Raw genomic sequence first — 17,252 nt, 5'->3', positions numbered from 1 at the left:
ATTATGTCTTCCCATGAACTTTTGGCAAGACATAATTCAGCCTAAAATACCATCTTTAAAATAAACCCCTCTTGATTTAAGCTGACTTTAAGTGGGTCCCAAAATAGCAAGATTTTTTTTCTTTGTTTTGTTTTTTGAGACAGGATCTCACTATGTAATTTAGGCTGGCCTTGAACTCATGGAAATCATCCTGCCTCTGGAGTGCAACTTTATTGAATTCTACCTCCCCAGATCTACTACCCGTCCCACAACCGGTACAGCAAACATAACAGCACAGGGAAGCCCTCTGTGGTGGATGCTGTGATGTGTCACACTGAAACCCCTTCAGAATGGAAGCATTCATCCCCCAGGCCACGAGAGTGCTGCCTGCTGACAGGTCACGGCTAATTCCCATCCTAAGAACTGGCAGCACTGCCACCTCATCCAAGGTAGTGCCCCTTCATGGCGGCAACCTCATCCAGGCAGCAGAAGTCTGTGGGCGCATTCTTCTCGCCTCAGTTCAGGACATCTCCAGAGGGCTACTTCACCTCCAGGGCAACTTGGATGGGCTGAGGCCTCTGAACCAACGCATCACAATCAACTCTCCCCCTACCCAATCCTGCTCTCCCTCCTGCCCCCAGTTTGAAGAGGTGCTGATCCTGAGGCCACATCCAATAAATGCCCTGCCAACAAGTCTGCCTTACAGTCTACTTTTCGGGAAATCTGACATTCTATGCCTAACACTGTAACAAACACAACAACAGCAAAGGCAAGGAGAAAAATGAACCAGGTACTGAGTTAATTTCCTCTTTCCCATTTCTTGCTTTTGAACAATCGTGCCCACTTCCCATCTCTTTTCTAGTGTCCTCTTCCTTCCAGCCCCCTCACCAGCTTCTCTACCCACCCCTCCTGTCCTTCCGTCCCCTCCTGCAGGAAGAAATCCCAGACAGATACCCTACCCTGTTTCCCTACACAGCAGGGGCCTCAGGCCCAGCTCCTTGGGGTCTTGCAGCTGCTCTTCTGAAGTCTAGTCCTTTCAGAACAGGTCAGGAAGACCAAGATCCTAGGGGATTCCACCTAGGAGAAGCCGGTCCTGCCCACCCCCACCCTCCCAATACTGGGAGTCTAGGTCACAGAAGCAGGAAGTGCTGCTCCTGAGGACAGAGACATGGGCCCAGCTGGCCAAGCCGTCCTGCTGCTGCTCTTGCTGGGTGAGTCATTAGGGCTGGCAGAGTTTTCAGACTCAAGAAGCCATCGTATAGATTCTACTGAATAATATTTTATCCACGGGAAGTTAGTTACTAATTACATAACCTGGGGAAACTTGGGAGAGCTCACTATATGCCCAGCACTGCTCTAATGCTCTTGGATAGATATAGCAATAAACAAAGCTAGGAACCCTGTCTTCATGGGACTTATAATCAATGTTCACCTTCAATAAGTAAACATAAGGCATGTCAGAAGGTAATAAGTACTATACAAAGAAAAGGGCATCTAAGGTTCAAGAATAAGCAGGGTGTGGTGGCGCATGCCTGTAATCCCAGCACTCTGGAGGCTGAGGCAGGAGGAATGCCCAGAGTTCAAATCCAGTGTCAGCTACATAGTGAGATCCTGCCTCAAAAACCAACCAAACAAAAATGTTCAGGGGCAAAAGATACGTTGTAATTTTAAGTAAGGTGGTCAAAGGCAGCATCACTAAGGAGTTGTTTGAAGAAAGACTTAAAGGATGTGGGGGACATAACTCAATGATACAGTACTAGCCTAGCATGTGCAAGGCCCTGGGTACAAATCCCCAATACCATAGATAGGTAAGATGAGATGAGATGAGGTAGACAAGACAAGAGAAGACAAGACAGGACTTGATGGAAATAAATATGTTAGCTAAGAGGATCCAGGAAAACTACATTTTGGGCAGAGGGAACTGAAAGTGCTTCTGGCAGAAGTGTGTTTGTTTATTTTTCTGGCCTATGCTGATTTAAAAGATGGGTATGCTGAGAGGAACCAAGAGGTAACAGTAGAAAAAAAAAGTACTATAAAATGCCCATTCAGTTAAAGAAAACAGCACAAAATAAACACTTTACAAATCCCAAAAGCATCTGAGCACATCACTGTATTTATGTCCCAAAATAGTGAATATTCCTGATGATGACCCTGAATCAAGTAAAAGTTAGATTATAGCAGCCTTAAAAGGCAAGGAAGTATGGCATTGTCAAGACTCCTAACGACAGATACACAGTTATCAATTTTGGCTTTCAACACTAATCTCAGAAGCATCTAGATCTGCAATGTGTTACTATGTCAATGATCCCACCTGTCTTCCTTAGGTTCTCTCCCAGGCTCTTTTACCAGAGGGAGAAATCTGCAGTCAGGTGAGTGGTCTCCTCCACCTGGGTTCAGTACTGCTGGGTTTGAAACTGGAATAGGACGGAGTCTGGAGTCCAGGGAGGGCTCCGAGGAAGGGACAGGAGTTCGGGGATGATGTACAGATGGGGACCTGGGGAACAGGACTCGCAGATTTCCAGCCCCTTTCCCTTCTTTCTCTAGTGTGTGGACGACCTGCATACTCTGGCCGCATTGTGGGTGGCCAAGATGCTGCCGTGGGGCGCTGGCCTTGGCAGGTCAGCCTACGCTTTGGCCCTAGCCACATCTGTGGGGGGTCCCTCCTCAGTGAGAGATGGGTACTGACAGCAGCACACTGCATCCAACCGTGAGTTCTAACCGGTAGCCAGCACACAGGCTGGTCCCATAGACTACTGGTGGCAAACCTATGGCACGCATGCCACGGCGGGCTGTTTGTATCACTGAAAGCTCTAAAAGCCTCACCATGCTGGATGTGGTGGCACATACCTGTAATCCCAGCCCTTGGGAGGCTGAGGCAGGAAGATCGCTGTAAGTTCAAGGCCAGCCTGGGCTACATAGTGAGTTCAAGACCAGCCTGGACTACATAGCAAGACCCTGTCGCAAAAAAGAAAAAGAAAAAAAAAAAAAAAAGGCTTCGCCATCTATGCCATAGGCCATTGAAAGTAATAAGATGGGTCACTTTGGGCTCTAAAACTAGGCGCTACTAGCCATAGGGCATGGAATTTTTCTTTACTTTTTGCCAAATCACTTTATAAATACCAATCAGGGGCTTTGTCTTAAGCTTCTGTGGGTCACAAACACAGTCTGAGTTCTCAGAGTCAGTGCCTGAGAGGAGCAAGTTGTCCCGTGCTGAGTGGCCCCACAGAGAGGTCCAGATGCACTGGCATCTCCAGCCGACAGCTGGTGAGGACCCAAAGCCAAAAGTGAACCTGGAACAGATGCTCCCTCACTCAGGCCCTGAGATGACTGCAGCCCCCCGACTGCAGTCACACACAGAATTAAGTTATACCTGATTCCTGGCCCCAGAATCTAACAGAAATATTTCTTCTTTAGCCACTAAGGTTTGCAGCAACTTGTTATGCGACAGTGGATAACTAATATGCACAGAAATCAAAATAACTTCAGTAACAACAGTGAAAGCTCAAAGAAAATGGAGCAATGACTTCAAAATGCTAAGGGGAAATGATTTCCAACCTAGAATTTTACCCATACACAAACTGTGAATTAAGTATTTGATAGAAATAAGACGTTTTCAAATATGTAAAATAGCAAAAATGTTACCTCTCATGCACATTTCCCCAGGAAGCCATAGGAGAATGTGTTTCATCAAAATAAAAGAGGGGGAAACAAGATAACATGGAGTTGCCGGAGATTTAGCTCAGTGGTTCAGCTGCCTGCCTCCCAAGTGCAAGGTCCTGAGTTTGATCCCCGGTACCAAAAAAACCAAAGATAACATGGCGTCCAGACAAAAGAGGAAAGATAAAACACAAAACAGAACACCTAAGAAAATCACAATGTTTCAGGCCTATAGTCCCAGCACTTGAGGGGCTGAGGTAGAACTAGCCTAAACTACACGGCAAGACCCTATCTCAAAAAAAAAAAAGGAGAGTACCAAGATGATAGGCAGAGAGGTATAGATTGGAATGTGAGGGCAGAGGGCTCCAAAAAGGGTCACCATAATAGAATGACTGACAGGTTTGGACATATTGAGAAGAGATTTATACTTTTGACAGACAGTTTAGGGGAAAAATGATAAATTAGTGATGGTATAAAGAAAATAGACATGGGACCACATTATTAACTCTAGGAAAAGCAAAAGATTTTACAAGAAAAGCATTCACTGGTTCCAATATGAGCAGTAGTGAATAATGTTTGTATAGTCATAGGAACATACATATTAAATACCAATCTAGGGCCAGGGATTTAGCTCAGTGGTTCCGCTGCCTGCCCTGCACGTGTGCAAGGTCCCGAGTTTGATTCCTGATAACAAAACAAAACAAAACAAAACAAAGAAACAAAAACATACAAATCTAACAATTTGTGTGTGTGTGTGTGGCACTCGTGACTGATATCAGGGCCTTCACACTGAACTGTATCTCCAGTCCCCTCCCCCCTTTAAAAATTTTCAGACAGGATCTCACTAAACCACTGAGTTGCCTAGGCTGGGCAACTTGTGCTCCTCCTGTCTCAGTCTCCCTTACAGGCATGGCCACTATCCCAGGCTTAACTAAACACTTTTGATAATATTAGTTCAGAAGATGAATGGGGTGGACTGTGATGAGTAGGAAAGCTCAATCCTAGATGCTCACCTGTTACACCAGTTTGTCAAGAGTCTGAGGCAGGAGGATTCCAAGTTCAAGGCCAGCCTGGGAACTTAGAAAGGCCAGACCTCAAAATAAACTTTAAAAAAGTACAAGGGATGTAGGACAGTGGTAGAGTGCTCATGGGTTCAGTTCTTAGTATTGAAGGACGAAGAGGAGGAAGAGGAAAAAAAGAGGGAGGGGAAGGAAGAGGAAGAGAAGAGAGGAAGGAGAAGGAGAAGGAGCAGGAAGAGGAAGTTCAATCCTCACCTTTTACATCAGAAACTGAATATTCTAAAATAGGGGGGTAAGAAACAGCAATATATACGAAATATATAGGATTTCTTGAAAATACTAGGGAAATTAGTAAGGGTTAAAAGAGATGAAAATGATTGCCTCTGAACAGTGTAAACTGGGATCTTGGAACAGTGAATTTATTTTTCTCTCTTTCTTTTGTACATCTTATCAAACTACCTGAAAATTTCAATTTGTATATGTATAACCTGCATTATGCTTTGCTTTAAATTTTTATTTGGAAATAAAGGTTTAGTGTTCAGAACAAATCAAACCTGGCATAAAGAGCAATGACTACAAAGCATACAGTGCTGGGGAAACCATGGAGAATGGGAGAAGTATGCAGGAGAGAAAATGCAGGACATAAACATGTAGGTTGAGAGCACAGGAAGAGTGTTCAAGGGAGAGGAGGGGAGGGGAGCGGGGAGAGGAAGAGAGAAGAGGACAAACCAACTCCATCCCCAAATTAACCGACCCAGCCCTGGTTAAGTTCCCATGTGCTACCCTCCTTTTTTTGCTTAGAGACTTGGTGCTACCTATAGGCAACTTGTTCTGAACCACCTATAGGCCATAAGCACACTGCTTTTATGGTATCCTTTTTTCCTTTAGGTCAATGACTTTCGCATATAGGGTGTGGATGGGATCAGTTAAAGCAGAATTCTCCACTAGCGTCACGGAGTACCTTGTGTCCAAAGTTGTCATTCATCCAAAACACAAAAATTCAAATGCAGACATTGCCCTGCTGAAACTGTCCTACCGAGTACCCTTCACTTCTCTCATCCTGCCCATCTGCTTGCCCAATGTCACAAAGCCACTGAAAATCCCAGCTTCTTGTTGGGTGACTGGATGGGGACAACTTACGGGAGGTAAAGGTGAGAATGGGCAGAAAAAAGGGTTGGTTTATCAGTGATGGCAAACCTTTTAGAACTTTCAATGATAACAAACAGCCAACTCTGGCACATAGGTTCACCACCATGGGTTTATGTGTTACCCTTTTGTACCTACTCCAGAACATTCACATTCTAGACATATCCTCACTACTACAAATATTTTTCAACAAAATCAGACCAAACTAAAGATATCATCTACAAGTCTTCAAAAAGTTTTTTTGACATTCATATGTTTATTCCATTTACTTTGTTGTTGTTGTTGTTGTTGTTGTTGTTGTTGTTGTTGTTGTTGTTACCGGGCATCAAACTCAGGACTTTGTGCTTGCAAGGCAGGCACAGCGCCACTGAGCTACATCCCCGGCCCTGTTCCATTCACTCTTATACCTGCCTTGCCTAGAATCTAGCTATAGCTGAACGAGCAGACACTACCAATTTAACTACATAATCACCTCTCTCAAAAAGAGGTTTATCATTAGCCCAAGCAATTAGGCAAGAGAAATAAATAAAAGGGATACATATAGGAAAGGAAGAAGTCAAATTACCACTATTTTCAGGTGACATGATCCTTTAACATAGAATGCTCAAAAAATTGCATTAAAAGACCCTGAGAATAATCAAATTCAACCATGTAGCAGGAAACAAAATCAACACACAAAATAAACAGTATTCCTGTATATTGAACCTACTGAGAAAGACATTAGGGAAACAATACCATTCACAATAGCAGAAAGGAAAATTAAATACTTAGGAATTCACTTAACTAAGGAAGTGAAAGACCTACACAATAAAAATCTCAGTACTCTGAAAAAGGAAATCGAGGAGGACATCAGAAAAATGGAAAGACATCCCCTGTTTGTACACAGGCAGAACCAACATTGTCAAAATGGCCATACTCCCAAAACTGATATACAGATTGAATGCAATCTCCATCAAAATACCAACAAAATTCCTCACACAACAATCCTAAAATTCATACGGAATCAGAGGAGACCCAGAATAGAAAAAGCAATCCTATGTAATGTGAGCAAAGATGTATTACAAAGTTACAGTGATACCAACAACACAGTACTGGCACAAAAACAGATATATGGACCAATGGAATAGAGGATACAAAAACAACCCCAGGCATATTCAGTCACCTGATCTTTGACAAAGAGGCCAAAAACATACACTGGGGGAAAGACAGCCTCTTTAGTAAATGGTGCTAGGAAAACTGGGAATTCACATGCAGAAGATTGAAGCTAGACCTGTATCTGTCTCACCATGTACTAAATTAAAATCAAAATGCTTCAAAGATCTAAATATTAAAACAGAAACACTTAACCTGCTGGGAGATAAGGTAGGACATAGGCACAGGCAAGGACTTTCTGAATAGGACTCCAATTGCACAAGAAATAATATTGAAAATCAACTCAAAGAATTATATCACATTAAAAAGCTTCTGCACACCAAGGGAAACAGAGTGAAGACAACCTACAGAATGGGAAAATATTTTTACCAGCCATACCTTAGACAGGATTAATATCTAGAATACACAAAGAACTCAAAAGAAAATTAGACCTATGGAATAAAAGACCCAATAGGCAACTGAAATGAATAGAAACTTCTCAGAATAAGTACAAATGGCCAATAAATACAAGGAAAAAAGTTCACTATTTCTGGCCAATCGAGAAATGCAAATTAAAACAACACTAGGATTCCATCTTACCCCAAAAAGAATGGCCATCATCAAGAAATCAAATAACAATAAATACTGGCCAGGCTGTGGGGAGGGGAAGAGGAAAGAAACCCTTCCACCTTGTTGGTGAGCATGCAACTACCACTATGGAAATCGGTATAGAGATTCCTTAAAAACTTAAAATACAAATTCCATTTGATCGAGCTATTCCCCTTCTAGGTATCTTTCTGAAAGAGTTAAAAGCCTCAAATTACAGTAATTCATGCATACCCATGTTTATAGCAGCACAATTCACAAGTAGCCTATATGACCATCAACAGATAAATGGATACTCTACCATAAACAAAGACAAACTTGACACATTTGTAGAAAAACAGATGCACCTTGAATCCATAAGGTTAAGTAAAGTAAATCAGATACACCATCTGAAAAATAGTATGGTTTCTCTTATATGAGAAACTCAAAGCATAAATAAAAGAGCAAAATAAAAAGACAATAGAAAATACCATAGGGAGATAGCTCTTTGGGAAACAAGAAGGGAACTAAGAGATGGAGAGTGGGAGAAGGGAGGAGGAAAGGGAATGGGATGTGAAAAGAAAAAAGATGTGCCATGTTCAGTTACCAACTATCCACAACGAATATATTCACAATGCACTGCAAACATGTAGTAAATTTTAAAAATCACTATAAAAAAAAAGAGGTTTGATAATTTGACTTAACATTTGGAGGGAGTCCAGTGTTTTTACCTATTTTTAAACTGTTATATAAACTTTTTCCCAAGATGGCATAAAGATAAGAACTGATCTGGGAGCAGGAAAATGGGAAAGGAAAAGTTTTAGGATACTCACATCTTTACTGAATCAGAAGTTATCAGAATTACTTTTCATTTAGAACACTGACACAAGAGAAAATATTCAAACAAAAAAGATTTTGCATTATCCACTGTTTTAGAATCAACTGTACCAAAAGTTCTTTCTATAAGAGAATATGATTGCAAAGTGACTTATTTGCCCCAGCAGCTTCTCAGGTTGCTTTAACCTTTCATTTCCGCCTTTTTCTACAGATAAAAATTACCCTTCTACCCTCCAGGAAGTGGAAATCCCAGTCATTAACCACCAGGACTGTGAACGTCTCTATAACCCAATTGGCATTTTCTTCCCATATCTGGAGCCAGTCATCAAGGAAGACATGATTTGTGCTGGAGATGTACAAAGAAGGAAGGATAGTTGCAAGGTGAGCGCTGGTCCTGAAGACTACCTTTGAAGACATCTATCTTAATTTTGATCCAGGTTTTCCTATCTATAAATAACAGTGAATTGGAAGCCAGGAGATAAGAGATCTGACAATAATTCTTGGGTCACCCTCGATTCTTACCATAACTATCAATTAATCTCTTCAACTTCTAGACCAATATTAACCATTGATCATTAGATTTATAGATGTATAAATTTTCATGAATATACTGAAGTTGATACACAATTGCCAACTTTTAATTTTTGTAGGTAAGTTTCATTATGTACTTCAAAAAATGTCATTCTGTTATCTCTTGATCATAACTGATAAAAAGTCAGCCACCAGGGGCTGGGGGTGCAGCTCTGCGTTAGAACACTTGCTTAGCATCTGCAGAGCCCTGGGTTCCATCCTTAGCACCATGAATGAATGAATGAATGAATGAATGAATGAAAAATAAAAATCAGAAAGGTCATAGGAACAGAAGAATATACTTTCTTCTCAAGGGCATATGGAACAGTCTCCAAAATAGACCATAAGATAAGCTGTAAACCAAGCTTCAATAAAGTCAGGATTAAAATCATACAAAGTATTTTTCAACCACAGTGGAATAAAATTAAAAATAAATAACAGAGAACTAAAGAAAGGTCAGATACGGAAATTAACATGATCCCAAATATCTAATAGGCCAAAAAAGAAATCACAGCCAGGCATAGTAGTTCATGCCTACAATCCCAGCATTTGAAAAGCTGAGGCAATAGAATCACAAGACTGAGGCTAGCCTGAGCAGCTCACCAAAAACCAAAACAGAAATTAGAAAATGTTTTTAGGAATTTTTTTTGTTTTGTTGTTGTTGTTTTAAGACAGGGTTCAGGCTGGCTCTGAACTCACTAAGTAGACCAGGCTGGTCTCAAACTCGAAGCAATCCTCCTGCCTCAGCCTTCCAAGTACTGGGATTACAGGTGTGCACCAACACGCCCAGCAGAAATGTTCTGACATGAATGAAAATGAAGAAATGAATACATGCATCCCAAAGATTATGGATGCAGTTAAAAGCAGTGTTTGGAATGAAATATATTGTAGTAAATGGTTACATTAAAAACAACATCTCAAATTAATAACCTAATATTTCACATTAAGATATTACATAAGGAGGCTAGACATGTATCTCAGTGGTAGAGTACTTCCCCAGAAAGTATAAAGAAAGAAAAGATTATAGTGAAAATTACTTAGAGAACACAAATACAGGAAATAGACAACAAACTTTGGTTCTCTAAAAAAGATTAATAGATTTTTTTAAAACTTTAGCTAAGTTAAAGGAGAGAAAAAGAAAACTCAACTATTAAAATTAGTAAAAGCTAGTAATAAAATAAAGGACATTACTACTGATCAGTGAGAAATAAAGAGTCAGATGCAGATGCCTATAATCCCAGCACTGAGAGGATAACACTGGGAGAGGACCAGAAGTCTGAGTCCTATCTGGGCAATTTAGCAAGACCCTGTCTCAAATTTTAAAAATAAATAAATTTTTAAAACTGAGGTTATAGCTCAGTGATAGAATATCCCTGGGTTTGACCCTTAGTACTAGAAAGAAAGAGAGAAAGACAGGGAGAGACAGAGAGAGAGAGAAACAGACAAAGGTAGGTAAGATAATACTATGAATAACTATGACAATAAATTAGATAACTAAAATGATATGGACAAATTCCTAGAAACACATAAACTAATGGAACTAACCCCAGAAAAATATACAATCCGAATAGAACCACAACAAGCAAAGAGATTGCATTAGTGCTTAAAAAAAGCAAAACAATACTGTTGAGGCATGGTGGTACACACCTATAATTCCAATACTCTGGGAGGCTGAGGCTGGAGGATCCAAATTCAATCCCAGCCTCAGCCTGCACTTGAGCAACTTGGTGGTCATGTAGCTCAGTGCAAAGGCCTTAAGTTCAATCCCCATTCCACCAAAAAAACCAAACAAACAACCAAACCAACAAAACTGCCAATTATCCATACATGGTGTCACACATATTTAATCCCAGCTACTGGAAACAGGAGGCTCACAAATTTGAGGCCAGCCAGAGAAATTTAACAGGAGCCTTTTTCAAAATAAAATTTAAGAGCTAGGCATGGTGGTGCATGCCTGTACAGTAATCCCTGCACTTTCGAAGCTGAGCCAAGAGGATCGCCAAGAGTGCAGGCTACACAGTGAACTGAAAGCCAGCCTGAACTACATAGTAAGACCCTGTCTCAAAACAAACCAATGAAAAAGATAAATGAAATTTTAAAAGAGCCAAGGATATAACTCAATGGTAAAACACCTACTTACCAGCATATGAGAAGCCCTAGGTTCAGTCCCTAGGATCACACACACACACACAAAAAAGCTACCAACTAATAAAAGCTCAGGCGTGGAACCTTCACTGGTGAATTCTATCGAATACTGAAAGAACCAATACCAACTCATTGCAAACTCTTCCAAAACATACGAGGAGGAGGGTATATTTCCAATTCATTTTATGAGATCACTCTTTCCCTGAGACTAAAACAAGATAAAGATTATCACAGGCAAACCACAGATCAGTATCTCTTACTAAGACAGGTACAGAACTTGACATAATACTAGCAAGCCAAATCTAACATCATATCAAAAGGATTATAGGCCATGACCAACTGAAATTTATCCCAGGAATGTGAGGCTGATTTAAAATTTAAAAATCAATAAATGGGGCCGGGGATTTAGCCCAGTGGTTCCGGTGCCTGCCTCGCAAGCGCAAGGTCCCAAGTTCGATCCCCGGTACCAAAAACAAAACAAAACAAAAAAACAAGAAACAAAAATCAATAAATGTAACACACCATGTCAGACAGACTAAAGGGCAGAAGCTGTATGATCATGTCAAGATTCACAGAAAAAGCATTTCCAAAAATCCAATAATCCTTTATGATAAAAAATACTCAACAATCTTGGAACAGAAGGGAACTTTCTCAAACTGATTAAGTGCATCCACAAAAAGCCCACAGCTGAGCCAGGTGCAGCGGCACAGCCCTATACTCCCAAATATTTGAGAGGCTGAGGCAGGAGAATCACTTGAGCCCAGGAGTTTGAGGACAGCCAGGGCAACTGTGAGACTCATCAATAACAACAATAATAAAAAGGCTGTGGTAGTGCATGCTTGTAATCCCAGCACTCAAGAGGCTGAGGCAAGAGGATTGCTGCAAGTCTGAGGCCAGCCTGGGCTACACAGTGAGTTCAAAGCCAGCCAGAGTTACAGAGTAAGACTGCCTCGAAAACAAAAGAAAACAAAACCCACAGTCAACATAGGAAATCAAAGAACTCCATGACCCTCCACCAAATTAGAATAAACACATTCAGCAAAGTTGTAGGATACAGGAACAATATATTAAAAACAAATGTATTTCTATATGCTTAGAAGAAGAGGGCCAGGGATGTAGCTCAGTGGCACAGTGCCTGCCTGTCAAGCACAAGGCCCTGAATTTGATTCCTGGTACCAAAAGAATAAACTCTTTATATATACTTATAGGTAGAATAATCCAAGAAAATTAAGAAAACATTTTATTTACAATAGCACAAAAACAAAATACTTAGGAAGGGCTAAGGGTGTAGCTGTTGGTGAATGTGTGCTTACCACGAACAAGATCCTGGGTTCATTCCTCAGCACCAAAAAACAAATAAAATACTTAGCAATACATTTAACAAAAGTAATAAATTTAACAAACTTGTACTCTGAAAGCTACAAAACATTTTTAAAATTAAAGAAGAGCTAACTAAATGAAAAGACATTCCAAGTTCTCTGATGAGAAGACAACCTCATTTAAATGGTAGCATTTTCTAAGTGGATTTGTAGTTTAACACAATCCCTACCAAAATCCCAGCTGGTTTCTTTGTGAATTTTGAGAAGCTGAGAATAAAATATGGAAATCCAAGGGACCCAAAATAATCTTGAAGAAAGATGCTGAAAGTCTCACACGTTCGTATTTTTAAAACTTATTACATAGCAATAGTAATCAAGACAATGTGGTACTAGCATAAGGCTAGACACATATAGATGAACAGAATAGAAAAGAAACGAGTCTAGAAACAAACCTTTGTATTTATAGTTAATAAATTTTAGACAATGGTAACAAAATAATTCAAGAGCAAAGAATGGTCATTTCAACAAATAATGCTTATTTCAACAAATAATCCACATGCAAAAGAATAAGCTTGGACACCTACCATATACAAGGATTAACTCACAATGAATCCAACCCTAAATATAAGAACTAAAATCACAACACTTTTGGAAGAAAATCACGGTAAATCCTTGCGACTCGGATTGGGTAGTGTTTTCTTAAATATAACAGTAAAAGCATAAGCAAGAGTTTTACAAAATTCAGAATTTTTATGCTCCAATGGATACCATGAAGTAAAAAGTTAACCCATGAAATAGGAGAGAATATTTCTTTGCAAGTCATACTTACGATGAAGGCTCTGTGTCCACAATGTATAAAGAACATTTGAATCTCCATAATAAAAAGGCAATACAATTTTGTTACAGAGCAGGGAATCTGAATAGATATTTCTTAGAAGATACATCAGTAGTCAATAAGTACATGAAAAAAATACTACCCGTAGCCATCAGGAAAATGTAAACCTAAGTTTCAATTGAGTTACTACTTCACATCTACTAGGATGGCAATGATCAATTCAGAATTGGCAAGGATGCAGAAAAGCCGGCACTTTCATAGACAACTATTTGCAGGTAAAATAGTGCGCCTTTGGAGAACTGATAGTTCCTCAAAAGATTAAACACTGAGTTACCATATCAGGAATACCACTCCTAGATATATGCCCAAGAGAAATTAAAACAGCACATATAAAAATCTACACATGAATGTTCGCAGCAGCCTTATTTATTAATAGCCCCAAAGTGGAAAAACCCAAAATATCCACCAGCTAATGAATGAATAAACACACACAATGTGGTGCATCAATGTAATTACTCAACCATAAAGTGAGAAGGGGTACTGATGGATGCTGTCACGGGGATAAACCTTGAAAAAAGTATGCTAAGTTTAAGAAAGTAGTTCCAAAAGACCACATATTGTATGACTCCATTTATATGAAATATCCATCAAAGGCAAATCCATAGAAGCAGGAAACAGATTACCAGTTGGCCTATGGCTAGAAGAGTTGGGAAGAAAAGGGGGTGATAATGGGAATGAGGTTTCTTTTGGGGATAAGGAAAATGTTCTCACAACATTTTCATGGCTGCTGGGCATGGTGGCACATGCCTGTAATCCTAGCACTTGGGAGGTTGAGGCTGAAGCGGGAGGATTACCATGAGTTTGAGCCAGCCTGAACTATATAGCGAGACCTTGTCTCAAAAAAAGAAAAAAGAAAAAAGAAAGAATAAGGGGATGATAATGATAGCACAACTTTATAAACATACCAAAAACCTGTGTGCTTTAGATCGGTCAATTATATGGTATCTGAATTACAGGTAAAATCTGTTAGAAAAAAGAGCAAGATTAAGAGACATACTACTAACTACTATCACTATCATTTTACTTAAAAAATAATTATTTTAACAGAATAAAGGCAGAACTGAACAAACAAAAATAAAAGCAGTCCATTCTACTAGATAAATTTAACATTGTGAAAGAAAAATCTGATGATGAAAAAGTTATCACATTAATGTTACTGGCTTTATCACAAATCAGATGAATATTCTGAAATTATCAATGTGTTTTGCTAAGGTCTCCACCAATTTCAAATTCTCTGACTCTAGAATCCCTATGCCCTCTCCCTAAAGCAGTGGAAAGTCCAGCTCCCCAGAGTTCTGCAGCCCTGTGAGTCTCATGGCCCAGTTCTAAACTCTATCCCTTGTGACTATTCTCTCCTCATGTCCTTTTCCACTGTACTCATAACCTTTATCTCTTCCTTAGGGTGACTCTGGAGGGCCTCTGGCATGTCACATCAATGGTGTATGGATCCAGATAGGACTGGTAAGCTGGGGTCCAGAATGCGGTAAAAGTCTTCCTGGGGTCTACACCAATGTGACCTACTACCAAGAATGGATTACTGCCACTATCTCAAGAGCGGAAGTCTTGGATGCCACCCATCTGGACTTCTGTGACCTCCTGTCGCTTGCTCTACTATTTTCTCTGGCTCTCCCGGGACTCTGCTGTGCCTCTGGGCTTGACGTTGTATTGGGAGAGTGAGCAGCACAGCTGAAGCTGAGGGCAGAGTTCAGAGCTGGGAACACAAGGAGACTGAATTCCAGCAGCAGAGAACTCAGAGAGTCATGGAAACCATGGGGGACTTTGCTTATAGTCTGAAATGATATTGCTTCTGAAGTTATGGATTCTGTAAGTGTCCAATAGTGGTGAAAATGGGAACAACTAAGAAATAAGGCTGTCACTTTTGTGTCCCTGACTAATGTGTCTTCTAGGGCAAAAAGGACGATCTCCATGACATAAGTAGCTTCTGAAGAGGCAGGCAAGGCAAAGTATCTGGGAGGGCAAAAGGGAAGGCTGCACCTTGGGTCTCTTACCTGTCTATAATTCTCACCTCCTCTGCTATCCTATGCTTCCTTCTAAGCCCCTCCTAGCCTCTAGATGCAACAAAGGGTAGAATGCATTTACATAGTTCAGCCCTGTATTTTTCACAAATTTCTATGTTTTAAAATACCAATAGGAAGCTGGATGTGGTGGCACACACCTTAATCCCAGCACTCGGGAGGCTGAGGTAGGAGGAGTTCGAGGCCAGCCTGGGCTACATAATAAGACTGTCTCAAAAAACAAAACAAATTTTTAAAAATGCATTTCACAGGAAGTGAGGGTAGAGCCCCTTAACCTCAACTTTCATTTAGACTATTACTACAGCCTCCTAACTGGCATTCCCCAGTTCTTATGGCCCACAGCTACACTGACTCCATTTATTATCCTCAGTGTTCAGGCTGGTGTTTAAAAATAAAAATGCTTTTTATACCTTTCTCTTCTTTCCTCTCTACTTACAGCACTTCAGAGTTATCCTGTTGTTCACAGAGTAAGAACCAGGATGCTGTACAAAGCCCTGCAAGATCTGACTCTAGTCTGCCCTTCAGCCTCAGCTCATAGCTCCCTACTCAGTTCTCCATGCTTGGGCTTCCTCAAATCCACCAAGCACTCTCTTACCACCAGACTGTGTCATTTTCCATTCCCTCTCCCCTGTGGTCCATGCCTAGTTTATTCTTACTGTGCTTTCAGATCTCAGTTCAGCCTTTGTTTCCTCAAAGAAGCTGTCCCTGGCTCTCTTGACTGGAACATCCTGAAGTTGATTCAAACACAATGGAGCCCTCTTTTATAAAATTCAATATGGCTGTAATTTAACATTCATTTATATAGTTGTCTAATATATCTCTCTTAACAAAATCCTAGGTCCATGAGAATAAGAATTTTTGTTTTTATTCACCAGTATATCCCAGCCTCAATAAATACTTGAATAAATAGGGACAGGATTTAGCTCAGTGGTTCCACCATCTGCCTGGCAAGCACAAGGTCCTGAGGTCAATCCCCAGTACCAAAAAAACAAAACACAACAAAAAAAAAACACAATTAATTTGTCTCCCCAAATACAGTGTCACAACCTGGGTATTTTGTGAGAAAGCCCAGAATACGGCATATTACTGCCTTACACAAAGTAGGTTTTCAGATATCAAACTTTTAAAAAAAAGCCAAAAAAATGAAAGGATGAAGAAAGGAATGAATGTTTCAGTGCAGTTTTCTTCTGTAAGGAACAAAGGAGAGAAAATATTACACAAAGTGGGTGAATGGAAAGGTTTCTCAGAGGCAAGAAGAGCTGAAGCTCTCAGTGGTTTTCCCACCTGTTGCGCAAGCGCAAGGACCTGAGTTCAATCCCCAGCACCAAAAAAAAAAAAGAAGAAGAACTGAAGCTAAGCAGGCTCTTGAATGAGACAGAGGCCCATGCAAAATGGCAGGAGACAGAGGAGGAAGAGGAGGGAGAGGAGGGAGAGGAGGGAGAGACAGAGGAGAGACAGAGGAGAGACAGAGGAGAGACAGAGGAGAGAGAGAGAAAAAGAAGAAGGCGGTGGTGGAAAGACAAAACAGTCAAGAACCAGAGAGGAACAAACAGCTCTGTATTTTTCCCAAATTATCACTCCTCTAGATGCTTTGCTCAAAATGGGAAGCAAGTGTTCCACACCTCAGGATCTGACAAAAAACTATATAATGAACTAGGAATCAAAGCTTAAACACTGTAGCAGGACCAGCCTCCAAATGGAAAGAAAGGGATATCAAGAAAAAAAGGCCACATGATCTTACTGTTCTGGCTACAACTGGTTGGGTGGAGCAAGGATGGGCACCTGATTTAACAAGCTGCCCAGAAGTGGTAGGGCAGTTAACCTGGTGTCTCACCCAAGAATGGGGTCCATACTGGACAACATGACAGAGCCCTCTTCTGGGGAAGACAGACTGGGTCTGAGTCCTACGGTATGTCAATGTGCACTCAACAGT

The 17,252-nt window shown here is 40.5% G+C and overlaps 2 protein-coding genes and 1 pseudogene across 3 annotated transcripts in view; 1 reads left to right on the top strand and 2 right to left on the bottom strand.

The window, feature by feature from the left end:
- The window catches only part of Sh3d19 (SH3 domain containing 19), a 183,456-nt gene that overhangs the window by 146,647 nt on the left and 19,557 nt on the right, over nucleotides 1–17,252 (bottom strand). The gene's annotated exons all lie outside the window — the stretch shown is intronic.
- The window catches only part of LOC101713694 (coiled-coil domain-containing protein 181-like), a 101,363-nt pseudogene that overhangs the window by 69,810 nt on the left and 14,301 nt on the right, over nucleotides 1–17,252 (bottom strand). The gene's annotated exons all lie outside the window — the stretch shown is intronic.
- Prss48 (serine protease 48) lies at nucleotides 226–15,536 on the top strand. Its single transcript, XM_087205718.1, has 7 exons — nucleotides 226–769; nucleotides 1,020–1,190; nucleotides 2,304–2,348; nucleotides 2,524–2,686; nucleotides 5,544–5,806; nucleotides 8,566–8,735; nucleotides 14,685–15,536. Exons 2-7 carry the CDS (start codon nucleotides 1,148–1,150, stop codon nucleotides 14,958–14,960), a joined length of 960 nt encoding a protein of 319 aa, XP_087061844.1. The 5' UTR covers nucleotides 226–769; nucleotides 1,020–1,147; the 3' UTR covers nucleotides 14,961–15,536.

The sequence above is a fragment of the Heterocephalus glaber genome, unplaced genomic scaffold (genome assembly GCF_053883595.1).
Source record: "Heterocephalus glaber isolate CG9 unplaced genomic scaffold, H.glaber_assembly_v1.0 deba00000613, whole genome shotgun sequence".
Classification (NCBI taxonomy): Eukaryota; Metazoa; Chordata; class Mammalia; order Rodentia; family Bathyergidae; genus Heterocephalus; species Heterocephalus glaber.
The sequence above is the reverse complement of the archived record's forward strand: the minus strand, read 5'-3'. Positions and strand labels throughout refer to the sequence as shown.